Source organism: Oryza brachyantha, chromosome 1 (assembly GCF_000231095.2).
Source record: "Oryza brachyantha chromosome 1, ObraRS2, whole genome shotgun sequence".
Taxonomy (NCBI): Eukaryota; Viridiplantae; Streptophyta; class Magnoliopsida; order Poales; family Poaceae; genus Oryza; species Oryza brachyantha.
Genome location: NC_023163.2, coordinates 18,694,083 through 18,714,005, shown reverse-complemented (window position 1 = coordinate 18,714,005; position 19,923 = coordinate 18,694,083). Strand labels below are relative to the sequence as shown.

At 42.3% G+C, this 19,923-nt stretch overlaps 3 protein-coding genes across 4 annotated transcripts; all 3 read right to left on the bottom strand.

Moving 5' to 3' along the window:
- Positions 1-1,384: 1,384 nt before the first annotated feature.
- Positions 1,385-3,202, bottom strand: LOC102718877 (serine carboxypeptidase-like 50). Its single transcript, XM_006644335.3, has one exon. It carries the CDS (start codon positions 3,098-3,100, stop codon positions 1,721-1,723), a length of 1,380 nt encoding a protein of 459 aa, XP_006644398.1. The 5' UTR covers positions 3,101-3,202; the 3' UTR covers positions 1,385-1,720.
- Positions 3,203-5,016: 1,814 nt separating this feature from the next.
- On the bottom strand, positions 5,017-10,650 carry LOC102718595 (CTD small phosphatase-like protein 2). Of its 2 annotated transcripts, none has more exons than XM_015843756.1 (7): positions 10,449-10,650; positions 9,511-9,627; positions 8,050-8,180; positions 7,119-7,221; positions 6,504-6,986; positions 5,654-5,991; positions 5,017-5,432 (listed from the first exon to the last, which is right to left on the bottom strand). In XM_015843756.1, exons 1-7 carry the CDS (start codon positions 10,648-10,650, stop codon positions 5,265-5,267), a joined length of 1,542 nt encoding a protein of 513 aa, XP_015699242.1. In that variant the 3' UTR covers positions 5,017-5,264. The 2 variants fall into 2 exon arrangements, with proteins under 2 accessions (XP_015699242.1, XP_006644397.1); XM_006644334.2 differs by having other exon boundaries at positions 9,511-9,722; positions 10,449-10,531.
- A 4,693-nt stretch (positions 10,651-15,343) lies between these two features.
- On the bottom strand, positions 15,344-18,764 carry LOC102718312 (cytochrome P450 72A14-like). Its single transcript, XM_040526628.1, has 5 exons — positions 18,419-18,764; positions 18,102-18,325; positions 16,520-16,764; positions 16,046-16,430; positions 15,344-15,948 (listed from the first exon to the last, which is right to left on the bottom strand). Exons 1-5 carry the CDS (start codon positions 18,726-18,728, stop codon positions 15,523-15,525), a joined length of 1,590 nt encoding a protein of 529 aa, XP_040382562.1. The 5' UTR covers positions 18,729-18,764; the 3' UTR covers positions 15,344-15,522.
- Positions 18,765-19,923: the final 1,159 nt, after the last annotated feature.

Sequence of the window (19,923 nt, the reverse complement as noted above, 5' to 3'; positions counted from 1 at the left end):
AACCCATATATATTTCTGTGGATCTTATTGTAACCGGTTTGTCAGGAAATATACATGCCTAGAATTTTTTCACCACAACGTGCATATCATGTCATTGCTCTTTATCCCGCTTCTATCCATCTCGCTGTAATCCAAGTGGGTTCGCATATCTATCAAAACAAATACGATTGCCCTGGTAGGAGTTCTTTTTTTAGCTTATTATTTCACGGCTTATGCACACATATTTTCCTATCTATTGAGTTATGTGTTTATATAGAAGTTGATCATTTTAAATTTTTAAAGTAAATTTTTAACTTCATATTTTTAAAGTAGATTTGGTACGGCTGATCGATTAATCGTGCTGTTAATCCTTTAGCGCCTAGGGGCACTGTCTTGGTGGTTAGAGCAAGCATGATGAAGTTGATTCTGATTGCTGAAGCATGTAGAGAATGATATATCCTTTCTCAAACTGTGCAGTGAAATCTAATGATTCGCATGCATTATGTTTGCAACATTTTGTTAGCCAAATATTGAGCTATATGCCCCCCTTCTCTCTCCGGCTTGAGGATAGCTCGGTAATTTGGGACTGGTGCTGATGAGCTAAGACCAGCCCCACTGTCAGCCTTGTGTCCTCAAGTGAGGTCTTCGTATTTGCTTGGACCACCTTCAAGCTCTCTCCTACTATGGGCCGTGTGGCCAACATATGGTCTGGGCTCACATGGCATACGAGGGAGTGCCCTCATTATTGATGACCTAAAACGACCTACTATGTACCTTAGGCTCAAAGATCAACCTTATTGACAATAAAATACTATCGAATATTCATACATGGTAGTAGTATAACCTTCAAAACGATGTCTCCGATGAGTATACAATGTTTAAAGATGTTGTTGCCACATATCTAAATATTTAAAAAATTCACCTAAAAAGTGAAAGCAACACAATGATACCTCTAAGGAGGAAACCTGCCATTGGCACCATCGGTACCGACCAAACATGGGGCAGGGCTTTCACTGAAAACTCCCACACCCTGTCGACCATGAGTATCATCTCTGGTAACAAGAAAAAAGAGAGAAGCATTATAGTTGTTTAGGCTCGTCACACTCAGGCCTGTTTAGTTTTTAAAAACTTTTATAAAAACATTACATCGAAATTTTAGACACCTAAGTAAAGTATTAAATATATATGGATATTAAAACTAATTATACAGTTAGGAAAAAAATCATGAGAGGAATCTTTTGAGTCTAATTAATACATGATTAGTCATAAATGGTACAATAATAAACATATGCTAATGGTAGATTAATTAGACTCAAAAATTCATCTCACAATTTTCAGGCGGAATCTAAATTTATTTTATAATTAAAATACATTTAATATTTAAATATATAACCGTACGGATCGATATGACCTCTCTCTCCTAACAACTTTTCCCAACTAAACCGGCTCTCAGCGGAGCAACTGTGACTTCAAAACAACTACTACAAGCAGTGACCCCACCCCCTCGCATAGTACCCGCAGACCACCAAGTTTGCACAGTTAAAGATGAAAGACATAAGAGCTCTGACTTTATCCCAGAGAAATTCAAAAAAGTCATACTCGTAGCATTGATACCAATGCGTTACATTTTGTATATATAATATTGGTGATAATAGCTTGAGCAACCATAAGGATATAAGTATTAAACATCACTCATGCTAATTAGTCAAAGTCAAGCCCAGCCGTGAGTTAATTTAAGGAGTCAGGACTCGTTGACTACGTTGTCCCGCACTGCCGCTTCGCCGAACGGCCCCGTCTGCAACACCCATCCCTCGATCATCGCCTGAGCGGCCGGCCGGTTGTCGCCGGGCGCCATGTGCCCGGCCCCGACGATGACCGCGTTCGCGAGCGCCCCCGACCTCTGCACGTACCCAGCGAGCTGCCCGTCCCCGAGACGCCACACGGCGCGCTCCGCGGCGAGGAACGCGCCCAGGCCAGGCCACGCCAGCTCCCCCACCCACGCCTCCACGGACGCCGGCCCGCTGTGCAGGTCGAACACGCCCTGGAACAGCAGCACCCGGGTGCCGTTCGACGCCAGGACGGCCTCAACGTCGCCGATGGCGCTCTTCATGACGTCCTTGGCGAGCGCCCGGGACACGGCCTCGCTGCGGCGCGCCCACTGCACGTCGCTCCTCGCGCCGAGCGCCGCCTTCGCCTCGCCGGTGTTGAGGAAGTCCCGGAGCGGCTGCGTCGGGTGCGGCTGCCCTCGCGCGTAGTTGAAGGCTGTCGCGACGCCGGTGACGTTCTCGAGGAAGTCTATGATCTTGCCCCTCTCCCTCCTCGCCGCGACGTACTTATTGGATTTCACCAGGCTCACTGCCCTGGTCTGCATTTCCTCGACCTCGGCCTTCTGCGCGGCGTTGATCAGCCCGGCGAAGTAGGCCTGGTCGGCGTGTACGGTCACCTGCGCCACCGGATGCGTCATGCCGTTGCCGATGGCGACGCCCTGCAGGTTCACCCGACGGTTGCTCGGGAGCTTGGAGTTGGCGCCGAGGATGCGCGACGCAGCCGCGGGGATGTACTTGCCGGCGTAGCTCTCCCCTGTGAGGAACAGCGGTCGCGCGCGGAACGCGGGATCGAGCGCCATGAACGACTGAAGAGCCGCGAGGAGGTGGTCGGCGATGGTGGGTTCGTCGGTCGGGATGTCGGCGTCGGAGGCGGCCACGCTGAAGCCGACGCCGAGCGGGTTGTCGATGAAGATCACGCCGAACCGGCGGTTCCATCGGTTGGGGTTACAGGAGAGGGAGGTGTCGGAGTCGAGGAGGAGATAGGGACCGAGCTCGGCGAAGTTGCCGATGAGGGAGGAGCTCCCGGGCCCGCCCTGGAGCCAAACGAGGAGCGGCACGGCGGAGGCGGCCGGCGTGGTGACCGGGTCGGTGGCCTCGTAGAAGGCGTAGTAGAGCGAGTTGGTGGACGTGATGCTCAGGTACCCTGACCTCGTCGGGCGCGCCTCCTCCGGGAACAGAGCGGCCGCAGGGGAGGTGGACGTGGTGGCAGTCAGGACGACGGCGAGGAGGGAGACGGCGCCGGCGGCGCGGGAAAGAAGAGACGCCATGTGGTGGCCGTGCGGAACTGTGACCATTCGCTGCTACTGCCGTGAATGCCCAGGACAGTGCTCCACTGCATTACAGTGATTGACACTAGCCGCATTTTCCGTGCATTACAGTGATTGACACTAGCCGCATTTTCCGTGCATGTGGCATCTACCATGACGCCTCGAGATGTCCACAATTCAATATGATACTGTACAGTACCACTGAGGCAGGAATATCCACGAATATCCACGAGAGTTTAAAACAGTTTGACCGAATACAGAGCCACTTAGGCCGCGTGTTCGTTACCCCCTCGGTTAGCTTATCGCTTGTATTTCACGCGCACGTTTCCCGAACTGCTAAACGGTGTATTATTTATAAAAATTTTCTATAGTAAAGTTGTTTAAAAAATCATATTAATTTATTTTATATTTTTTTAATAATTAATAATTAATTTATCATGTACTAATCTATGTTTTTCATACCGGGGATAAGTTAACTTACCCCCTCTATCCGAACGCGGCCTTAGGCGGTGTTCCGCAGAGCCGCATAAGTTTAACTTATGCCTGAAATATATTAATATATGATTAACTAATTATTAATTATTATAAAATATAAAATATATTAATATGATTTTTTAAAACAACTTTTCTATAGGAAATTTTTGCAAAAGAATATTTAACAGTTCGGGAAGCGTGCACATGGAAAAAGAGGGGACTTAGTTAACTAACCGGTGGTGTCGAAGGCCACGTTCGTCTGGGGTAGAAGTGGTGTTAGTTATCCAACGTGGAAAACGTAATAATAGATTAGTACATGATTAATTAATACTTTTGCTATTGATCAAACTTTTGATTTTTTGTTCTCCTGTTAAACACCCACGAAATGTATGGGGGCTAAGGGGAGGGCGTGCAAGGCCATTTTGACTTACGTGCACGTCTTCATATTATCATCCAATAACAACAGGCACCAGATTTGATTAATGGAATTAAAATGTTTAAACATTTGACATAGGAAGACCCTTAATTAATTATTAATTATAAAAATTATAAAATATATTAATATGATTTTTTAAGCAACTCTCCTATAGATTTTTTTTTGCAAAAAATACACCATTTAGCGGTTAGGGAAGTGTGCGCATAAAAAAGTAGGGAATACAGCGCTGGGAAGAGGGGCGAACGCGACCTTAACTTGATTACATATTTTCACCAGATAAAATCCACTAAAGCCATGTTGTATATGTGTGTTTTGCGGTGTCATTTGGCAGCAATGAATTTCTGTTAAACTCCATTAGAAACTATAGTTTTCTACTGCATATTTGTAGTGTGATCCTATGAAGCAGTAGAGGTGACACCAATTATTTCTGATTCTAGCTCTGCCCCTGCGTGCCTTGTATCTTTTGATTGGGGCATGCAATAAATTTCAACCCTCTCAGTAATCGAGCAGTAAAAAGATCCACCCAGCGAATGCATTGACTTGCAATGTTGTAGGTGCTTGTCAAGTTGTCACCAACGCCTTCCACCCGAGGTTAAATAGATAGCCACTGCCACCATCACAAGGGAATAAATCCTTGAAAAATGATTCAATATATATCCAGATCCACCACGACAATTACCGATCAAACCTATATTACCTAGATTAATTCCTTTGCTAACAATACTACTCGAACTCAACTAAATAGGTGCAACAGCTATCTTCTCCTGTTGCACACCGGAGGCCAAAGCTTCCAATCAGAACGACACATGTAGCTCTATTATGCAAAATTTCAGAAACATAACAGTAAAGATGATTGTAGGCTTGTAGACTCGTTGGTTACATCAGCAGACACTAGACAGGGTTAGAGACTAGACCTTTGTGTTTTCTTTTTCCCTTCTATCCATTATCCATAAAAAAGATAATGTCATCTCTTTTCTGGGAACTCTGGAGTATGGTTTTGGGAGTATTGGAGTTTGTATTACAAGAAAAGACAGGAAAAATTGATTCAGAACCGTTTTATTCAACACTATTGTTCCTGTACAAGGATCTGAAACAGAAAACCGATTCACATATATACAAGCCATGGCGACTACTGCAGTTTATGCTCGCTATTTTGTAACAGCTAACATAACATAAATGGTGAATCTCCTATGCCTAATTTCCCAATAATGGAGTGCACCCTACGGAGTGAACCTAGCTCCAGTGACAGGCTCAGTAGAGGAAAATTATGAATATCTAGACCTAATTCTGCTCAAGTGTATGGTGGAAAGTCCTCGAGATTATTGGCCTAACGTCATCCACACCAACAAGGGTCTCCAGGAACGGGAGCAACTCAACCAATTCCTGGTCTGAAGGGTCATCAAACCAGCTCTTTATTGGTATACCATTGTCCACTTGCAACTGGAAAACCTGAAAAAAAGACGAGATTTACTTAATACAACTTTGGAAGCCATAGAACTACAAGAAATAGCCAGCTAAGAAATAATAAGTATACGTCCTACATATATATTCTCGACAAATTGAAGAGTCATAAAGCTCTCTATTCGTTTTAGTCTAAAACTAAAGAAAAGGAAAACATTTCCACCTGTCAATATAAAGCGAATTCTATTATGCTGGAAAAGGCATGCTACCTGTGGAGTATTGTCAACAATCATGACTTTTGCCAAGTCAACGCCAAGAATCGTTAGATCCTTGGTATAGCAACCGTCAGAGAATATACATGATTCACGATAAATTCGGTTTGAAATCAACCTCCCATCAGGGTCAAGTCTATCTATTAATTGCTCAGCATAGATTCTCTGGCTAGCTGTGAAAATGACAAGCTCAAACATCTGAGCTGCCTTCTCAAGAAACATCTTTAGATGAGGTCTTTGCCTAACATATACGGTATGATTCTTCATGTTAAAGAAAACTTGAAGGGTGAAATCAGCATCGTCACAATGATCCAATGTTGAATGCACAAGAGTCTCTGCATATGAGAAACAGTTAAGACTATGTCAGAAAAGAAATTGTGGTAGTAAGTATGCTGATATATTAACCGAATTTCATCATCCTCGAGTGCATCCTACACCATTGGCTAACTTTTTACCCCATAGAAAACAAATGCAGAAGCTGGCTCCAAGAAGAAAGAGCATTAACCATAAATAGCACATTGGGACCTTAAATTTTTCACACATAATGTGCAGATGTTTTATAAAATAAACTCAGCCAAATTGCCACTTAAACTTCCAGGAGAACAGAAACGTGGTCCACTTCATCCCAGATATTGATGACCACATAACAGGGTAAACTTTGATCATTGTAGAGCATAATCAAATAGTTTTTCTTATAATCCATTTTATTATTTTGGTGGGATATCGTTCAATACGTTGGTCATCAGCTGTTATAGCTTTCAAATGATGTAGAATAATTCAAAAGTTCAGAACAAAGTACACTCATGCAAAAGCAAGATTGAATGATGTGAAGCAACTGCCAGCTTACCATCCAAATCCAGAACAAGAGTAACTTGTTTTGATCTTGCTGATTTTGATAGACGACTGGGTGAGTCGACATCCATTAAATCAGGCAGGCCTCTAGAAAGTGGCTTTTCAAGATCTTGAGAGGCACAATTACTTTCAGTTTCTAAATCTGAGGGTTTCATTTGAAGGTACAATGATGTATCATCAGGGTCCATTATTGTATGATCAACATGGGCCTCATCAGTAGTGTTACTTTGTTCCTCGGTATCATTGAGGGACAGGAGCGCAACAGGCCGTTCTACCATGTCAACAAGATTCATACACTCGTGATGGGAAGAACTAACATCATTTGTAAAACCCATTAAGCTATCAAACTGCATGGCAGAAAAGCTTTCTGAGAAATAGAAGTCCAGAACATCCCAAACTTGGAATTCATTTGCAGTATTGTATCCTTCATCATTGCTACTAAGAATCAGCTGAAGGAACTCGCTACTTTCATCCATCGCTGCAGAGACAAAAAATGACAAAAAGAGGTAGAGAAAGCATTCAGCTACCAAAATATGAAAGCCTGGTTCGAAATACCTACGATAAGCAAACTAAATGATTGGAAAGAGTCAGAAGTGAAGCCAATATTTACCTGTAGCATTGTGGTTCATCTCTTTTACCTGAAGCTCGCTGTATGTTGGGTCAGGTGAGAGGATAGTCTCCAAGCTAGATGATGATGGTACTGATATTGGGAGCTACAAAATACACAATAGTTTGAATAGTCCATATGGCTCCATAGTTTTCCACAAATAGAAACATTTTATACGGAGATACAGAAATATCAAAATTTGATTGTTCCGTTATATTTTACAGTAAACCAGTTATGGTTATATTCCTAGTCATTTTTACTGATACAGATTATAATCTTAGTTGTTTTTACTGGTACAGTATATCTTGTATGAGCATTCACATCTCCAGGCACTGGCAGCTTTATGATAGTGGGAGCTGATGTGCAAAAACAACATTCAGAGTTAATAAAATTAACAACTATATTTATGGAAAAATCACAGTTGAGTATGCATTAGTAATTGAAAATGCCCAATGAGCGACCAGTACAGTTTTCCTAACTTCACCCATCTGCCCATGGCAGTAGATTATTACAGCTTCATAATTTATATTACAAAAAAAGGCTATCTGAGTTGTAAGTTATCATCAGCACTTTAAATTTAGACATTTTGGGCACTAAACAAAGAACACAAACTCTGTCTCTGCACAGATGTATAATATGATAACGTGAGCCTACGCTGTCCCTACATCCTATGCATACAACAGTGCAGCTGGGCTGTCATGGTTAGGTTCCTAATGCATGCAAAACTAGCTACCTCAATACCTCATTGATAAAAAAAGGTTCACATCGTTTTATCTCTATGTTTGAAACAACCTACACCAGTAAGCAAAGCATTTACTTCTGAATAACAGAGAAATCTGATTACAGAGGATATTGAGAAAATATTAGCAAGTATCAGGAACATAAAAATAGTAATTCATGAGGCAATTTATAAAGGAAAAAAATAGTTAATCACCATAGATCTAGGGCCACAAGACAACAATGACGGCGGCAGAACACCAGTGGTTGTTGTGTTAAATTCGTCCTGTGAAAAACTGACTTCAGTGATTCCAAAGTTTGCCCCGGGTACTTCAGAAGTAGAGCAAACTGCAAAATAATAACTAATTAGAATTAAACGTGTAGATTCCATCGTTTTAAGAAGCCAAATTACTAGTATATCTACTAATTACTGAATAGCATTTATATGATAAACTATCAATCCCATCTTTTCGTTTATGTTTATGCTTATAAGCCAAATTTTAAATCGCAACCTTAAATTTGAAGTAGATTTTAGAGTTTTTTTTATCATAGTTTATTTTTCAGCCCTAACTTTTAGATCGCTAAGAACACATATATGAAATTTTTATTCACAAAATATTTTTCATTTGTAAATATGCCATTTGACTTTTTCTCTGAATAAGCCAAACAATCACCCCTTATATTTGTGCTGGACATGCCTGTATCTCCAACTTTTTTTTTTGTAATGGGGCAGTTCTATCTTCTGCGTAAATCATAAATGTGGAATTATAAACAGTAAGGGCATCTGTGGAACACATGAATTTTACAGGGTTTTCACAAGAAACAGTTCAGTTCCTCAAATTTTCTTTTGGTCCCAAACTTGATATTCTTTTATCCAGGAAGACGGTGAAAATAATCTACTTCTAATATTCCAGTTTTTGTGCTCAGCAATTAGCACACAACATAGCCAACAGGATGAGCACGTTTTCATTTACAGAGAAGTTTTCAGGATGACCACGTTTTCATTTACAGAGAAGTTTTGATTGTACCTTGCAACCAGTGTTGAGCAAATACAGCATTACAGGCATCTGAGAGCAAATACTACTTCCAGTGTATTAAATAAATTCAAGGTGTAGTGTTCAGGTCAGCATTCACCCCCTGCACTCAGTACTTCTAAAGAATTGTGGTATAAGTATTAAGTATTCATTGGCACATTTATAATTTATATTTCTAATCGGGAAAAAAATAAATTTCCCAATTGATAAAATGGTCAATATCACCAAAAAATCGAGTGTAACATCATCATATAAACAAGAAATATCACAGTTTTTAGTTCACCTTCTTCCCTTTCTTTTTGTGAAGGGGCAAGTAGTCACATATGCATTTTTCACTGGTTGTTTCCGTTGTGTTGTTCACACAACGAACTATGACTGCTGTTAAAGTGCTAACTCAACATTGCCACACGTCTTGTTTTAGTAACATTTTTTAGATAATGGATATCATTCCGGGCTCTACACTTGTTTTAAACATTCATGATCTCATGCATCCTAGGAAGCAGTGTCGCTACCTCACTGGTGCTAGAAGCATATAATCAAAATCAACTTTTGAAGTACGGCACGTTCAGGTGTATGCTCAGCAGAAATTCTTGAAAGCCAGACGTAGCAAACAAAATCAAGATTAGTGTAAATTCAGACTTTACCATTTTGATGGCTCAGTAGTGTTGACCCCACCGCTGTTCTATCGAACGCAATCTCTTCACACTGTGAGTCTTCCAATATTTCTGTGGTCTTGCAAAATGAATGAAGCTCCTGCGTCCCTAAATAGTCGGTGCTTAACATTTTATTCATCCTTAATGCAGGCATTTGCAAAAAGCATGTTGAAAGTACTGCAGTTCCAGTAGGAAAAGTCCAACTGTTGAAAAATTTGTATACTAAAGACATTAGTGGAGAAAAGTGAAGCTAGTAAAACATCTACAAGCTAATGATCTAGTGAAAAGAACATACTTGACCCATATGTTCTCAAGAAATTAGAACCAGACACTTCTTTTCCCCCAAAATCCACCACTATACTATCTAGGAGAGGGAAAAAAACACTCAACCCAGTGGATTCACCTATCGAACCAACCCTGAGACTTCAAATTCTTTTAACCCTCCTAGCAAGCAACAACTTTAACACCAACTAAAGTCCCTTCCTTTCCCCCATATTTTCTTTGTTGTATGCTTTCTCAGGAACCAAATTTTCATTCATCTCGCCAGGACAGTAGTTAAGATCAGAAACTAATCTATCACAGCCTGCAGAATTCCCCACACCCACGCCACATCTCAAAAGCTCGCTTCTCCCTTCCTACCGTGCAGCCACAGAAACATATCTGCCTCCATACTTCGGCCCAAATTTTGAGCTCACAAAATATTTTTTTTTCACATAGGACTAGAACTCACAGAACCACCCAACAACTTGCAGAAACGTACTCTAACCAGTCAAAACATGGTCGACCCTACAAATTACACAAACCCCACCGGAAAAACACACACACACGAGACGAAACAAGCGAGAGCGAGCGAGAAATCGAGCTCAGGAAGGAAAAACAAATCCCCGACCAAAGCAGAGCTCGAGCGAGACAAGGAAGGGGCCACGTACCACGAGCAGCTCCAAGCTCTCGCCACCGTCCCCCCCTTGCGGAGCACGATCTCTCTCTCTCTTTCTCTCCCCCCTTTCGCTCCGCCTCACTCAATCTCTCGCGCGCGCACACAGCGAGAAGCGAGCAAGCGCGCAAGAGGGAGGGGGAGAGGGAGAGCACAGGTAGGGGACAGCTCGACCGCTCGCTAATCCCGCACCACATATAATCTACGCGACCGATCCGCGTCGCCGGAGTCAAGGTCCCCCCGCTCTCCCGCCACGGCCACTGACGCGTGGGCCCAAATTCCCCCGGCCCCACGGGAGGCGTAGTAGGCGGGTAGCAGTTTACGTAGCTTTCGCATTCTCCTCGGTGGTTTGCGGCTCCTACCCCCTCGCCCACCATTCGTTCCGCTTCCCGTCCGTCCCCGCGTGCCAAGTCGATCAACCACTGACTGGTGGGCCCGTGGACATGTGGCCCCCTGTCGTCAGTTGGATGGGTTAGTCGTAGGGCGGTTGGTACAGGGTATCAGGGGCCGAGGTGTCCACGTGGACGGCGAGGATGGGGTAGCTCATCATGCCCCAGCGGAGTCCACCCGTTAAGTTTAATATTAGCGGTTAGTCCCCACTTTATCTAATCGGGGCTACTGAGCGTACTCGTCGGTTTGGTTAGTCACTGACAGCTCGGGCCAGAAAATTCCGGGCCCAGATGTAAGTGGCCTTGGGTTGGCGACGGCCTGGAGGTTTTGGCATTCATGGAGTTGGTGGGGTACACGTGGACGGCGCTTGATCTTTTGCTCCGCCCTTTGCGGCTGCGTCCACTGGCTAGCCGACGCGTGGAGCGAGGCGGGGTTTGGGGGGTGGTGTCGTCCGTGCCGCTCTCCGGGACGGAGCTGCCGCCGCGCCCAGCCGCCAGGTTCGCGGGAAGCAGCGGCGCAGCGCAGCGCGCACGTGCGGCGGGGGAGCACTGGGGCGCCGCCCATCCGGCGTGCTCTCGTGAGTCGTGAGTCGTGAGGTCGTGAGCTGTTCCATCGTCAGCGTTGACATGCCGTGGACGCCCGGAGCGGTATCAGAAGAAGTAAGGCAGCCCATGCGCCCATGGTGGCTGTGAAGAAATTGAGGTGAAAAAAACTAGCCCTAATCGCAATTTCTTTTGCGGGTGGATGAGATTATGCTTTGATTTTGCGATACAACGGAGGAGAGTATATGGTAATAAATTAGTTATAAGGCCAGTCGCAACATTCAGTTTCACTAACCAGTTTTTAAAATAGCTAACTTAATAAGGCAATGCATGAAACAACTACTTAGAGTGTAACGTTTCATGTCCTATTTCCATAGCTAAATAAAGCATTTTAATTACTGCTAAAAATTTAATTGCATGCAGAGAGTGTTTGATTCCATAAAACGCCTCAAACCACTCAATACAAGTTTCACTAGATTACCGAGAACATGGTAACGGTGCCCAAAGGTTTCATGGCCATGAAACTAATCCCCTCTATTTATGCAAATATTTTATTTTGTGCTGATGTGTAACCTAATTAATATACATGACATCTTTATAAAACCTCCATTAAGACTGACCTAAGATTACTCTCCGATCTTTTCGTAAGTGCTTATGCTTATAAACCAAAATTTGAATTTTTAGACTTAAATTTGAAGTTGATTTTGGGTTATTGTTACCGAAGTTTATTTTTTAGCCTTGGCATTTAGATAGTTAAAAATACGTACATAAAAATTTTAATCACCAATTATTTTTTATTTAAAAATATATCATTTGGCTTTTCTCATAAAAAAACCAAACATCATGTACCATTTTTCTATCTTTTCCACTCACTCATACATTAAATTGAACTATTTTATATCGTAAGATATTTTGACTATGATTCGTCATTAGTATATCTTGTGTGTATATATCTAGATTCATAAATATATATAAATCTAATCAATTCTAAAATATCTTATATTGTGAAACAAAAACAAACTGAAGTGAAATCAATAGATTCATTAGCATCTATTATCATGTAGTATGTGTATAACTTGATCCTTCTTCTTCTGTCCTAAAATAAGTTTATTCTTCAATTTTTGAGTACGATGTTTCACTCTGTCTTAATTGAAATTATATTGTGATTAATATTTTTATTTTTATCAGATAATAAAACATAAATAGTATTTTATACGTGACTATTTTTTTAATTTTTAAATAAAAGGGATGATCAAACGTTAGACACAGAAACGAAAAGGTGAATTTTTTTAAGGGAGTTAGGTAGGTAGTATATAAGAGTCAATACCCACACTTTTATATTCCATGCGCTCTGTGTATGTTTATAGCTAACTTAAAGTTTACCATTATACTTACTCTGATGTAATAAGCATATGAAACAACTGTTAATCTTGTAATGCATTTACTCCTTAAACCCTAGAAATTTATGCCAAACTAACTACATCGCACTCCACAAGAAAACTAACTATAGTACCAAAAAAAAAAAGCAGTATCGCCACACCAGTTATGCAAATGCAGCGTTTCTCGATGGCCGGTCGGATGCCCGAATTCGCCAACACCTGCCAACTAGTAGTCTCCAGTAATTAGCTCCAGCGAACAGGCGGCCGTAGCTTCATCATGGCGCCCATTGATCCGCCTCATCACCTCGGCCAGCAGGCAGCTGTACACGACGACGCAGTAGCCTCCAAAGAACCTCTGCCCGGCCGCCTGCGAGGCCGCATCCTCCGCGACCGGCTTCGCCATCGCCGTGACGACGGACGGTGGCCGGCTGCAGCAGCGCTCCGCCGCCGATCGCGCGCTCCGGGCGACGACCCTCGCTGCGCTCTGCATGATTAAAGTTTCCTGTGTTTACGGGCTTGGGTTTGGCGGTGAATTGGGAGCTTGTGCTTGTCGTGATCGAGGCGTGGAACGCTCGGCCTGATCTTGCCCCCGATTATATGTACCACGGATCGGAAGATTTTTGGTGTCCTGCTCGGGTTCGGATCCACTAATCCGTATGTGAAAGGAATTAAGGAAGCCGAGTCGTCCATCGATGAGAGCCGGACAAGTTCGGCCGATTCGCCGATTCGGGGCCTCTACCTAGGACGTCGTCGGCAGCGGCAGAACGCTCGCCGTGCAACAACGGAATGCGACAGTACTTGCAGTTATCTCGGCAACTAATCCGCTCTCTTTTTCCACTGTTTCTTGTCGACGGAACTAAGGGGTTGTTTAGACTTTTTGGCACATGTCACATCAGATATTTAGATATTAATTTGAAATATTAAACCTAGACTAATAAAAAAACTAATTTCATAAATGAGTGGTAATCTGCGAGACAATTTTTTTAAACCTAATTAATTCAAAATTAGAGCATGTTTACCGTAGCATCACATAAGCTAATCATGGATTAATTAAGCTCAATAGATTCGTCTCGCGAATTAGTCCAAAATTATGGATGGGTTTTATTAATAGTCTACGTTTACTATTTATAATAAGCGTCCAAACATTCGATGAGACAAGAAACTAAAAATAAGTTCCTTATCCCAAACACCACCTAAGTTTGGGATATCTAAATAATTCCAAAAAAAGTTTAAAATTTTGACACGATAGATAATATGAGATATATCAAGTACAGATTTGAATTTATAAGTTAGTGAAAATAACCCGTCCGATACTACGGGTAAAAAATACTTCGAATATACACAAGTACCAACGGAAACACATAGTCCTGGTATGCAGACAATGCAAACAACAATAATAGAAACAGAACAAGATATAGGCCAACTGTAGGTTTCTTATGGTAGAAAAATTTGTCCATCAAGTTTAAATCCTAAATCTGACATAGATTATTATATTTATAACTAATTATCTTTTCTATAGTTAATGATGTATCATCAACAGAGAGACACCATGATAATTTTGTCAAACTCATAAAACACGAAGTTTTACATGGCCTTCTTATAATACAGTAGGAAATATCAAGTTGTCAGCCCCACCATATGACTAATGATCCATGAACAGTCACATGCATAATCTTAGTTAGATGATTGATAAACTCTTTCAGGTTATCGATGAATCGTATGTCAAGTTTAACCTCGATATTTATCCAAAAGATGATTTCATATCAATGGCAGACGGACAAGAACAAGATGGGCGATTAAGAAAATATCGTCAAACAAATCCTAGTTTTTAAATCGCGCTTTTCCTCAAAAAATATCTATTAGAACACAAAAACCAAACTCAAGATATATATCATGAAAGCGATTACCAGCCAGCCATCAAAGCCCAAGTAAGCAGTCAGCTCTGTGAGCCTTTCGTAGATTTCTGCACCTTTCTCCCACTCCATGATGAACGTTCCCATAACCTACGCTCGCAACGGAGACAGATGTACAGCGAAGTCGAAACAAAATCAATGCAATCAATTTGAAGCTGGCATGCAGTCATCAGTGGTATCACACCCGGACCGGACGACACGAGATGTAACTATTCGTGTTCGCTCTCCTTTGACTGGTTGCCAATGTTTTCCAATTAATATACAACACGCTCTCCTCCGTCCGACCGGTCTGCCAATGGGCCTGACCTGATGTGGGCCTCGTTGGGCCTAATACTCCCTTGTCGTTGCCGTTGCTGATCGGACACAAACGACGATGTAACAAATACGATCTGGACAAATACCAGACACATACGTCAACCTAACGTATGCATACGTCAATGACGGACGAAATCTATAGGAAGAATCGTTACCGTTTTTTATAATAATATAGATATAACAAAATATAAAAAAACAACTTTGAATGTGCATATATTAGTTTTAGTTTAGTTTATTTTTTTTTACCATAGGTATGAATCGAATCCAAAGTTTTATATTTATAAAGTGATATATCTTATGATAAATCATCTTATCAATATATGTAAAACAGCAGCGGATATCCAACCGAGCGATCAATATCCATCTCCCCGCAAACATGTCCAATATACGTAGTTCCCAACTGGTCAGAACACCGTCACCGACCTTTATTCAAACTAAAGCATCCCAAACAGTAGCAGAAAAGCAGAGGCTGCATATCAAGCCAGCCTCAATCGCTGGCATGCCTTGATAATCTAGTGCCACTAAAATGATCAGATTTTTGCGAGCTTAATCTGTGCCCCATACTGTGGCTGGAGAGTGGAGACCGGGAACGGTGCGTGCGTGTAGGACGGCGACAGCTCGAACGAAAACCGCTGCAGGATCATGCTCAACGCCATCTTGGCCTCCAGCAGCGCGAAGCTCTGGCCGACGCAGATCCGAGGCCCCCAGCCGAAGTGGAACAGCGCCGGTGAGTCCCTGGACGCCCTGGAGACGCCCTCCGCGAACCTCTCTGGCTTGAACTCGCCGGCGTCTTCACCCCACAGCTCTGGATCGTGGTGAATGCACGCGATCGGCAGCGCGAATGTCACTCCGGCTGGATACGTGATTCCCCCGAGCTCAGCCTCTTCATATGCCTCTCGGCTAAGGAGCAGGATTGGTGGGTACAGCCTAAGAACCTCATGTAATATCATGGTCACCTGTGACAGAGAGAGAAGCCAGAGCTAATTAGAGGGGAAAGCAATAACCAAAACCTGAATTCTGTTTATGTTGGTATATTTGTACAATTGTACTCACAACTTTGAGATGATTTATGCCCTCAAAATCAGAGCTGTTCTTTCCGAGAACCCACAGGACCTCCTCCCTGGCACGGTCCTGCCATTCAGGATACATGCTTAGCAGGACCATTGTCCATGTGAGCAAGACCGCGGTTGTATCCGATCCTGCAAAGTAGAGCAGCTTCAGCTCCCCGATGATGTCCTCCGTAGTCATGATTGGCTTGGAGCTTCCAGTTTCTTGGCTCTCCTTAATGTTGGTCTCCAGTAACAATCCAAGTAGATCGTCGTTGTCTGCATGGCCATCCTTCATTGCCTTCTCCCTCTTTGTGATTATGCCTCTGAGAAGCTCTGCAGCCTCGCGTGCATTTGCTTTTGTCCTCCGGTTGAGCTTTGTAGGCAGGAAGCTGCATAATAAGAAAATTAGCCGGTCACATGTAATCAAGCTGCCTAAACTTACGTGAGCAACAGCAGCTGAAATACCATACGGGCTTACCTGTAACCTGGAAAATGTGTTGCTCTTGACATCTTTACAACATTTTGCGCCTGCTCTGACTGCAACTCGAAGATCCTTCTCCCTTCACTGAAGCTGCTGCCGAACGCCGACCGGGAGATGACGTCTCCCGTGAGATTCTGGAACTCCGGCCAGACATCGATCTCCTGCACACCATCATCCCCCACAGAATCCTGCCATCTACGTATCAGCTCACTGGAACATGTAGCAAATGCCGGCAACATCCTCTGCACAAGGCATCAAGCAATCCGTTCGTTCGTCATCAGAGAACTTTTACAGTTTAATGATATACTGATTCCATGACAAGACTAGCAACGAGTGCAAAGAAAAAAAATTGCTTTGATGGTGTGTCATGGAAAATTTTATGATACTTGAAAAATATTTTTTAAGTTACCAAATATTTAGCGTAAAATATTGGTACCTCACGATACCTAATAATATTAGAGGCACCAAATTTTTTATACTAGAGGTTTTTTACCAGTTTAATTTACCCATCTTAAACAAATATCTTTATGTATTAAATTTTACGTTCAAAATTTGAATTTTTTTCCATCTTTGAGGAGATACTATACCATGATGTACCACTGTTTTCTATGAGGTACTAGGTGGTACCAAATTTTACATAGAAAACAGTAGTACCTCCTCAAGTATGGTGAAATTGCTCTTAAAATTTTAGTAAATCGAGATTCAAAATAAACACTAAACGTTGTTTCTCTTAGTACTTTTAAGGTGCTCCACTTACCTCTCAAGAGGTAATACCTTGGATTGATCCTAGCCTTCTATTGCCTAGGGGCAGTTCGGTAAAACAAACTAGGGACCATGCATGATTTGAGTAAAACAAGCAGCATAATAAATAATTAGGCTGGCATTGAACCATGATTGATGGTTTGATTGATAGCAAGGATGCATGCATGCATTCAACACAACGAAACACGTTCAATATTAAAATCATGATATTTAAGTTCAAATTTTACACAAGAACTACAATTGTTTGCTTTCAAACATTGAATTTGATTAGTAGGATCTGAGTTTTGTTGTTGAAATTCAAATTTATTTTATCAAATTTTAATTTTCTAGATTAAATAAGAATTTTATTTGGTACTTCAATTTTGTAATGCACCAAAATTATTTATATGTATGCATGTAATTATTTCTTTTGAAACACTTGTTTTTTTTTTTGCAAACTAGGTAGAAATACTTGCTTATTATTTATATAATGGAATATTAATAAATGGTAATTGATTGTGTTGTCAAAAACATGCTCTTAATTACAAAGTTTCTATATTAATTCTTTTAGTGTTTATTGCTGCCAAAAGTCATTATTACCCTTCTGTGGTAATTAATTCCATATTACCTCTTAGGAAGTAAGATACTTTTCAACCATTGGATCTTCATAGATGAATGACCTGCAATTAGTAAGGAGTACTGAAAAAGAGCCCTACTTTTAAAGATAGTTAAATTGCTGAATAATACTTTTAAAATGCTTTCCAAAGGGCCGCAAATTACCATTTCAAAGATATTAAAAAAGCTCGTTTGTTATAGATTTTCAGGACAATAAGGTCACCTTCAACTTCTCGAGATGGAAGGCGTGGTTGATTATCCTGCGGTGAGCGACCCATTTCGAGCCTTGGTGGCTCGTCAACCCGTCCGCGAACAAACCCTGGATCGAAAGGATGGACTTCTGCTTCCCGAACCGCCCGTTCTTGTCCGACAAAATCTCCCGGAAAAGCTTAGGGTCATTCACGATCACTCTCGGCTCCGATCGGAACCAAGTCAAGCAAACATTGCCTGCAGGCCAATACATACACTTCCGTTTGATCTCTCTCTCTCTATTTTGTTTGCATATGTAAGCTGATTAGGAGGAGCGCCTGTAGTATGCACCGTGCTGCTTGATGGCGGCGTGGTCGAACGGGAGCGCCCGCTGCGCGACGGCGTGCGACGACGACGGCGGCATGGGCGCGGAGAGCGCGGCGGCGCCGAGCCGCACGTACTCCTGCATGTCGCCGGACGGGAAGCGGTAGGATGTGCCGCGGAGGCCCTGCGCCTGCAGGGCCCGGGCCAGCCGCCTCGGGCGGAGCCAGGCCCCGTCGAGCGCGCGCCATGCCCACCACAGGGCCGCCAGTGCGCCGAGCGCGTAGAGCACAAGCTCCATCGATGCAACGGCCGGCGACGCGCCGTCGACGGTCGCCATGGCGCGCAGCTAGATTGGCCTCTGGATCGATCTCGTCGCGTGTTAGCTACTACGTGTCTCGGTGTCAGCGTGTTGATGTGATATATACTCCTAATAAGTTGCATCGACGGAAGAAAAACATGGGCAGTGGCAGTGGCTCGAAAGGAGACCAAGGGTGGACGTAACAAGTAACAACACGCCCGCCGCCATGACCAGTGATGCCGATGATACAGGTTGGTTTTGATTCGTCTTTGGTTGGTGTCCTTGTGCCATTGCTCCACCGGTCACATCGCGGAGGCAAACCGCGAGACTTTTCGGTTGATTTTTCTGCGTCTCCATCTGTGGCTAATCCCTTCCCGGCTCAAAGCACGGCATGACACGGTCTACGGTGGGCTGATCCGTGAGCCCACGTATAAATCATTTTAAGCAGGCCAATCTTTATAAAAATAATCTATATGAGTTCATGGATCAATCCACTTACATACCTACCTAGAAAAATGCAAGATGGGTCAAAAAGACCAAGCATACCCGAAAACTACTAGCCAAAAATAAACTATCGCATAACACGTCAGAAAAATACTTAGTGAAGGGTGTGTATTAAAACTATAGATTTATCATGAAATTACATATTTAAGATATCATATAAAAATATATTTAGCATAGATTTTTATCATAAAACTATGACTTGTATAACTTTATAAGAGTAACAATGCTACGGAAGTAAACATCAAAAATATGTATTTATTAAAATAACTTAGGATTTTGAAACACTACATTAAATTAGTACTTATGATAAATTTAGTATCGACAATGCACTACCTTAAATTTATAATTTGGTCAAAATATCTATTGCTTCATGAAATTTACTCATAAATATCGTATCATATTGGAATTGTGAATTTATACTGAAGAACCTCTCTAAGTGGGGGGCTAATACTTGTGTGCATGCCAAAGAATTAAGGGGTGATTGCTTGACTGTTTAGGGAAAAAGTCAAATGACATATTTGCAACCAAAAAATAATTTGTGGATAAAAAGTTTATATACATGTTCTTAGTGATATAAAAACCAAGACAACAAAATAAACTACGGTGAAAAAACTTTAAAATCAACTTTAAATTTAATGTTGAAAATTTAAATTTTGGATTATAAGTATAAGTATAAGCGAAAAGATGAGGATGTGAGTCACGTGCGCAATGACCCCTAGCCCTTCTTGAT

Bases quoted from the DNA above. Each gene is read 5' to 3' on its own strand.
- LOC102718877 (XM_006644335.3), bottom strand. From the start codon at position 3,100: ATGGTCACAGTTCCGCACGGCCACCACATGGCGTCTCTTCTTTCCCGC.
- LOC102718595 (XM_015843756.1), bottom strand. From the start codon at position 10,650: ATGTGGTGCGGGATTAGCGAGCGGTCGAGCTGTCCCCTACCTGTGCTC. The intron at 8,181-9,510 runs GTAAAGTCTGAA...ATTATTTTGCAG, and splicing joins ACTACTGAGCCATCAAAATG to TTTGCTCTACTTCTGAAGTA. The intron at 5,992-6,503 runs GTAAGCTGGCAG...TCTCATATGCAG, and splicing joins TCTTGTTCTGGATTTGGATG to AGACTCTTGTGCATTCAACA.
- LOC102718312 (XM_040526628.1), bottom strand. From the start codon at position 18,728: ATGGCGACCGTCGACGGCGCGTCGCCGGCCGTTGCATCGATGGAGCTT. The intron at 18,326-18,418 runs GTGCATACTACA...ATTGGCCTGCAG, and splicing joins CGCCGCCATCAAGCAGCACG to GCAATGTTTGCTTGACTTGG. The intron at 16,431-16,519 runs GTAAGCCCGTAT...CTTATTATGCAG, and splicing joins ACACATTTTCCAGGTTACAG to CTTCCTGCCTACAAAGCTCA.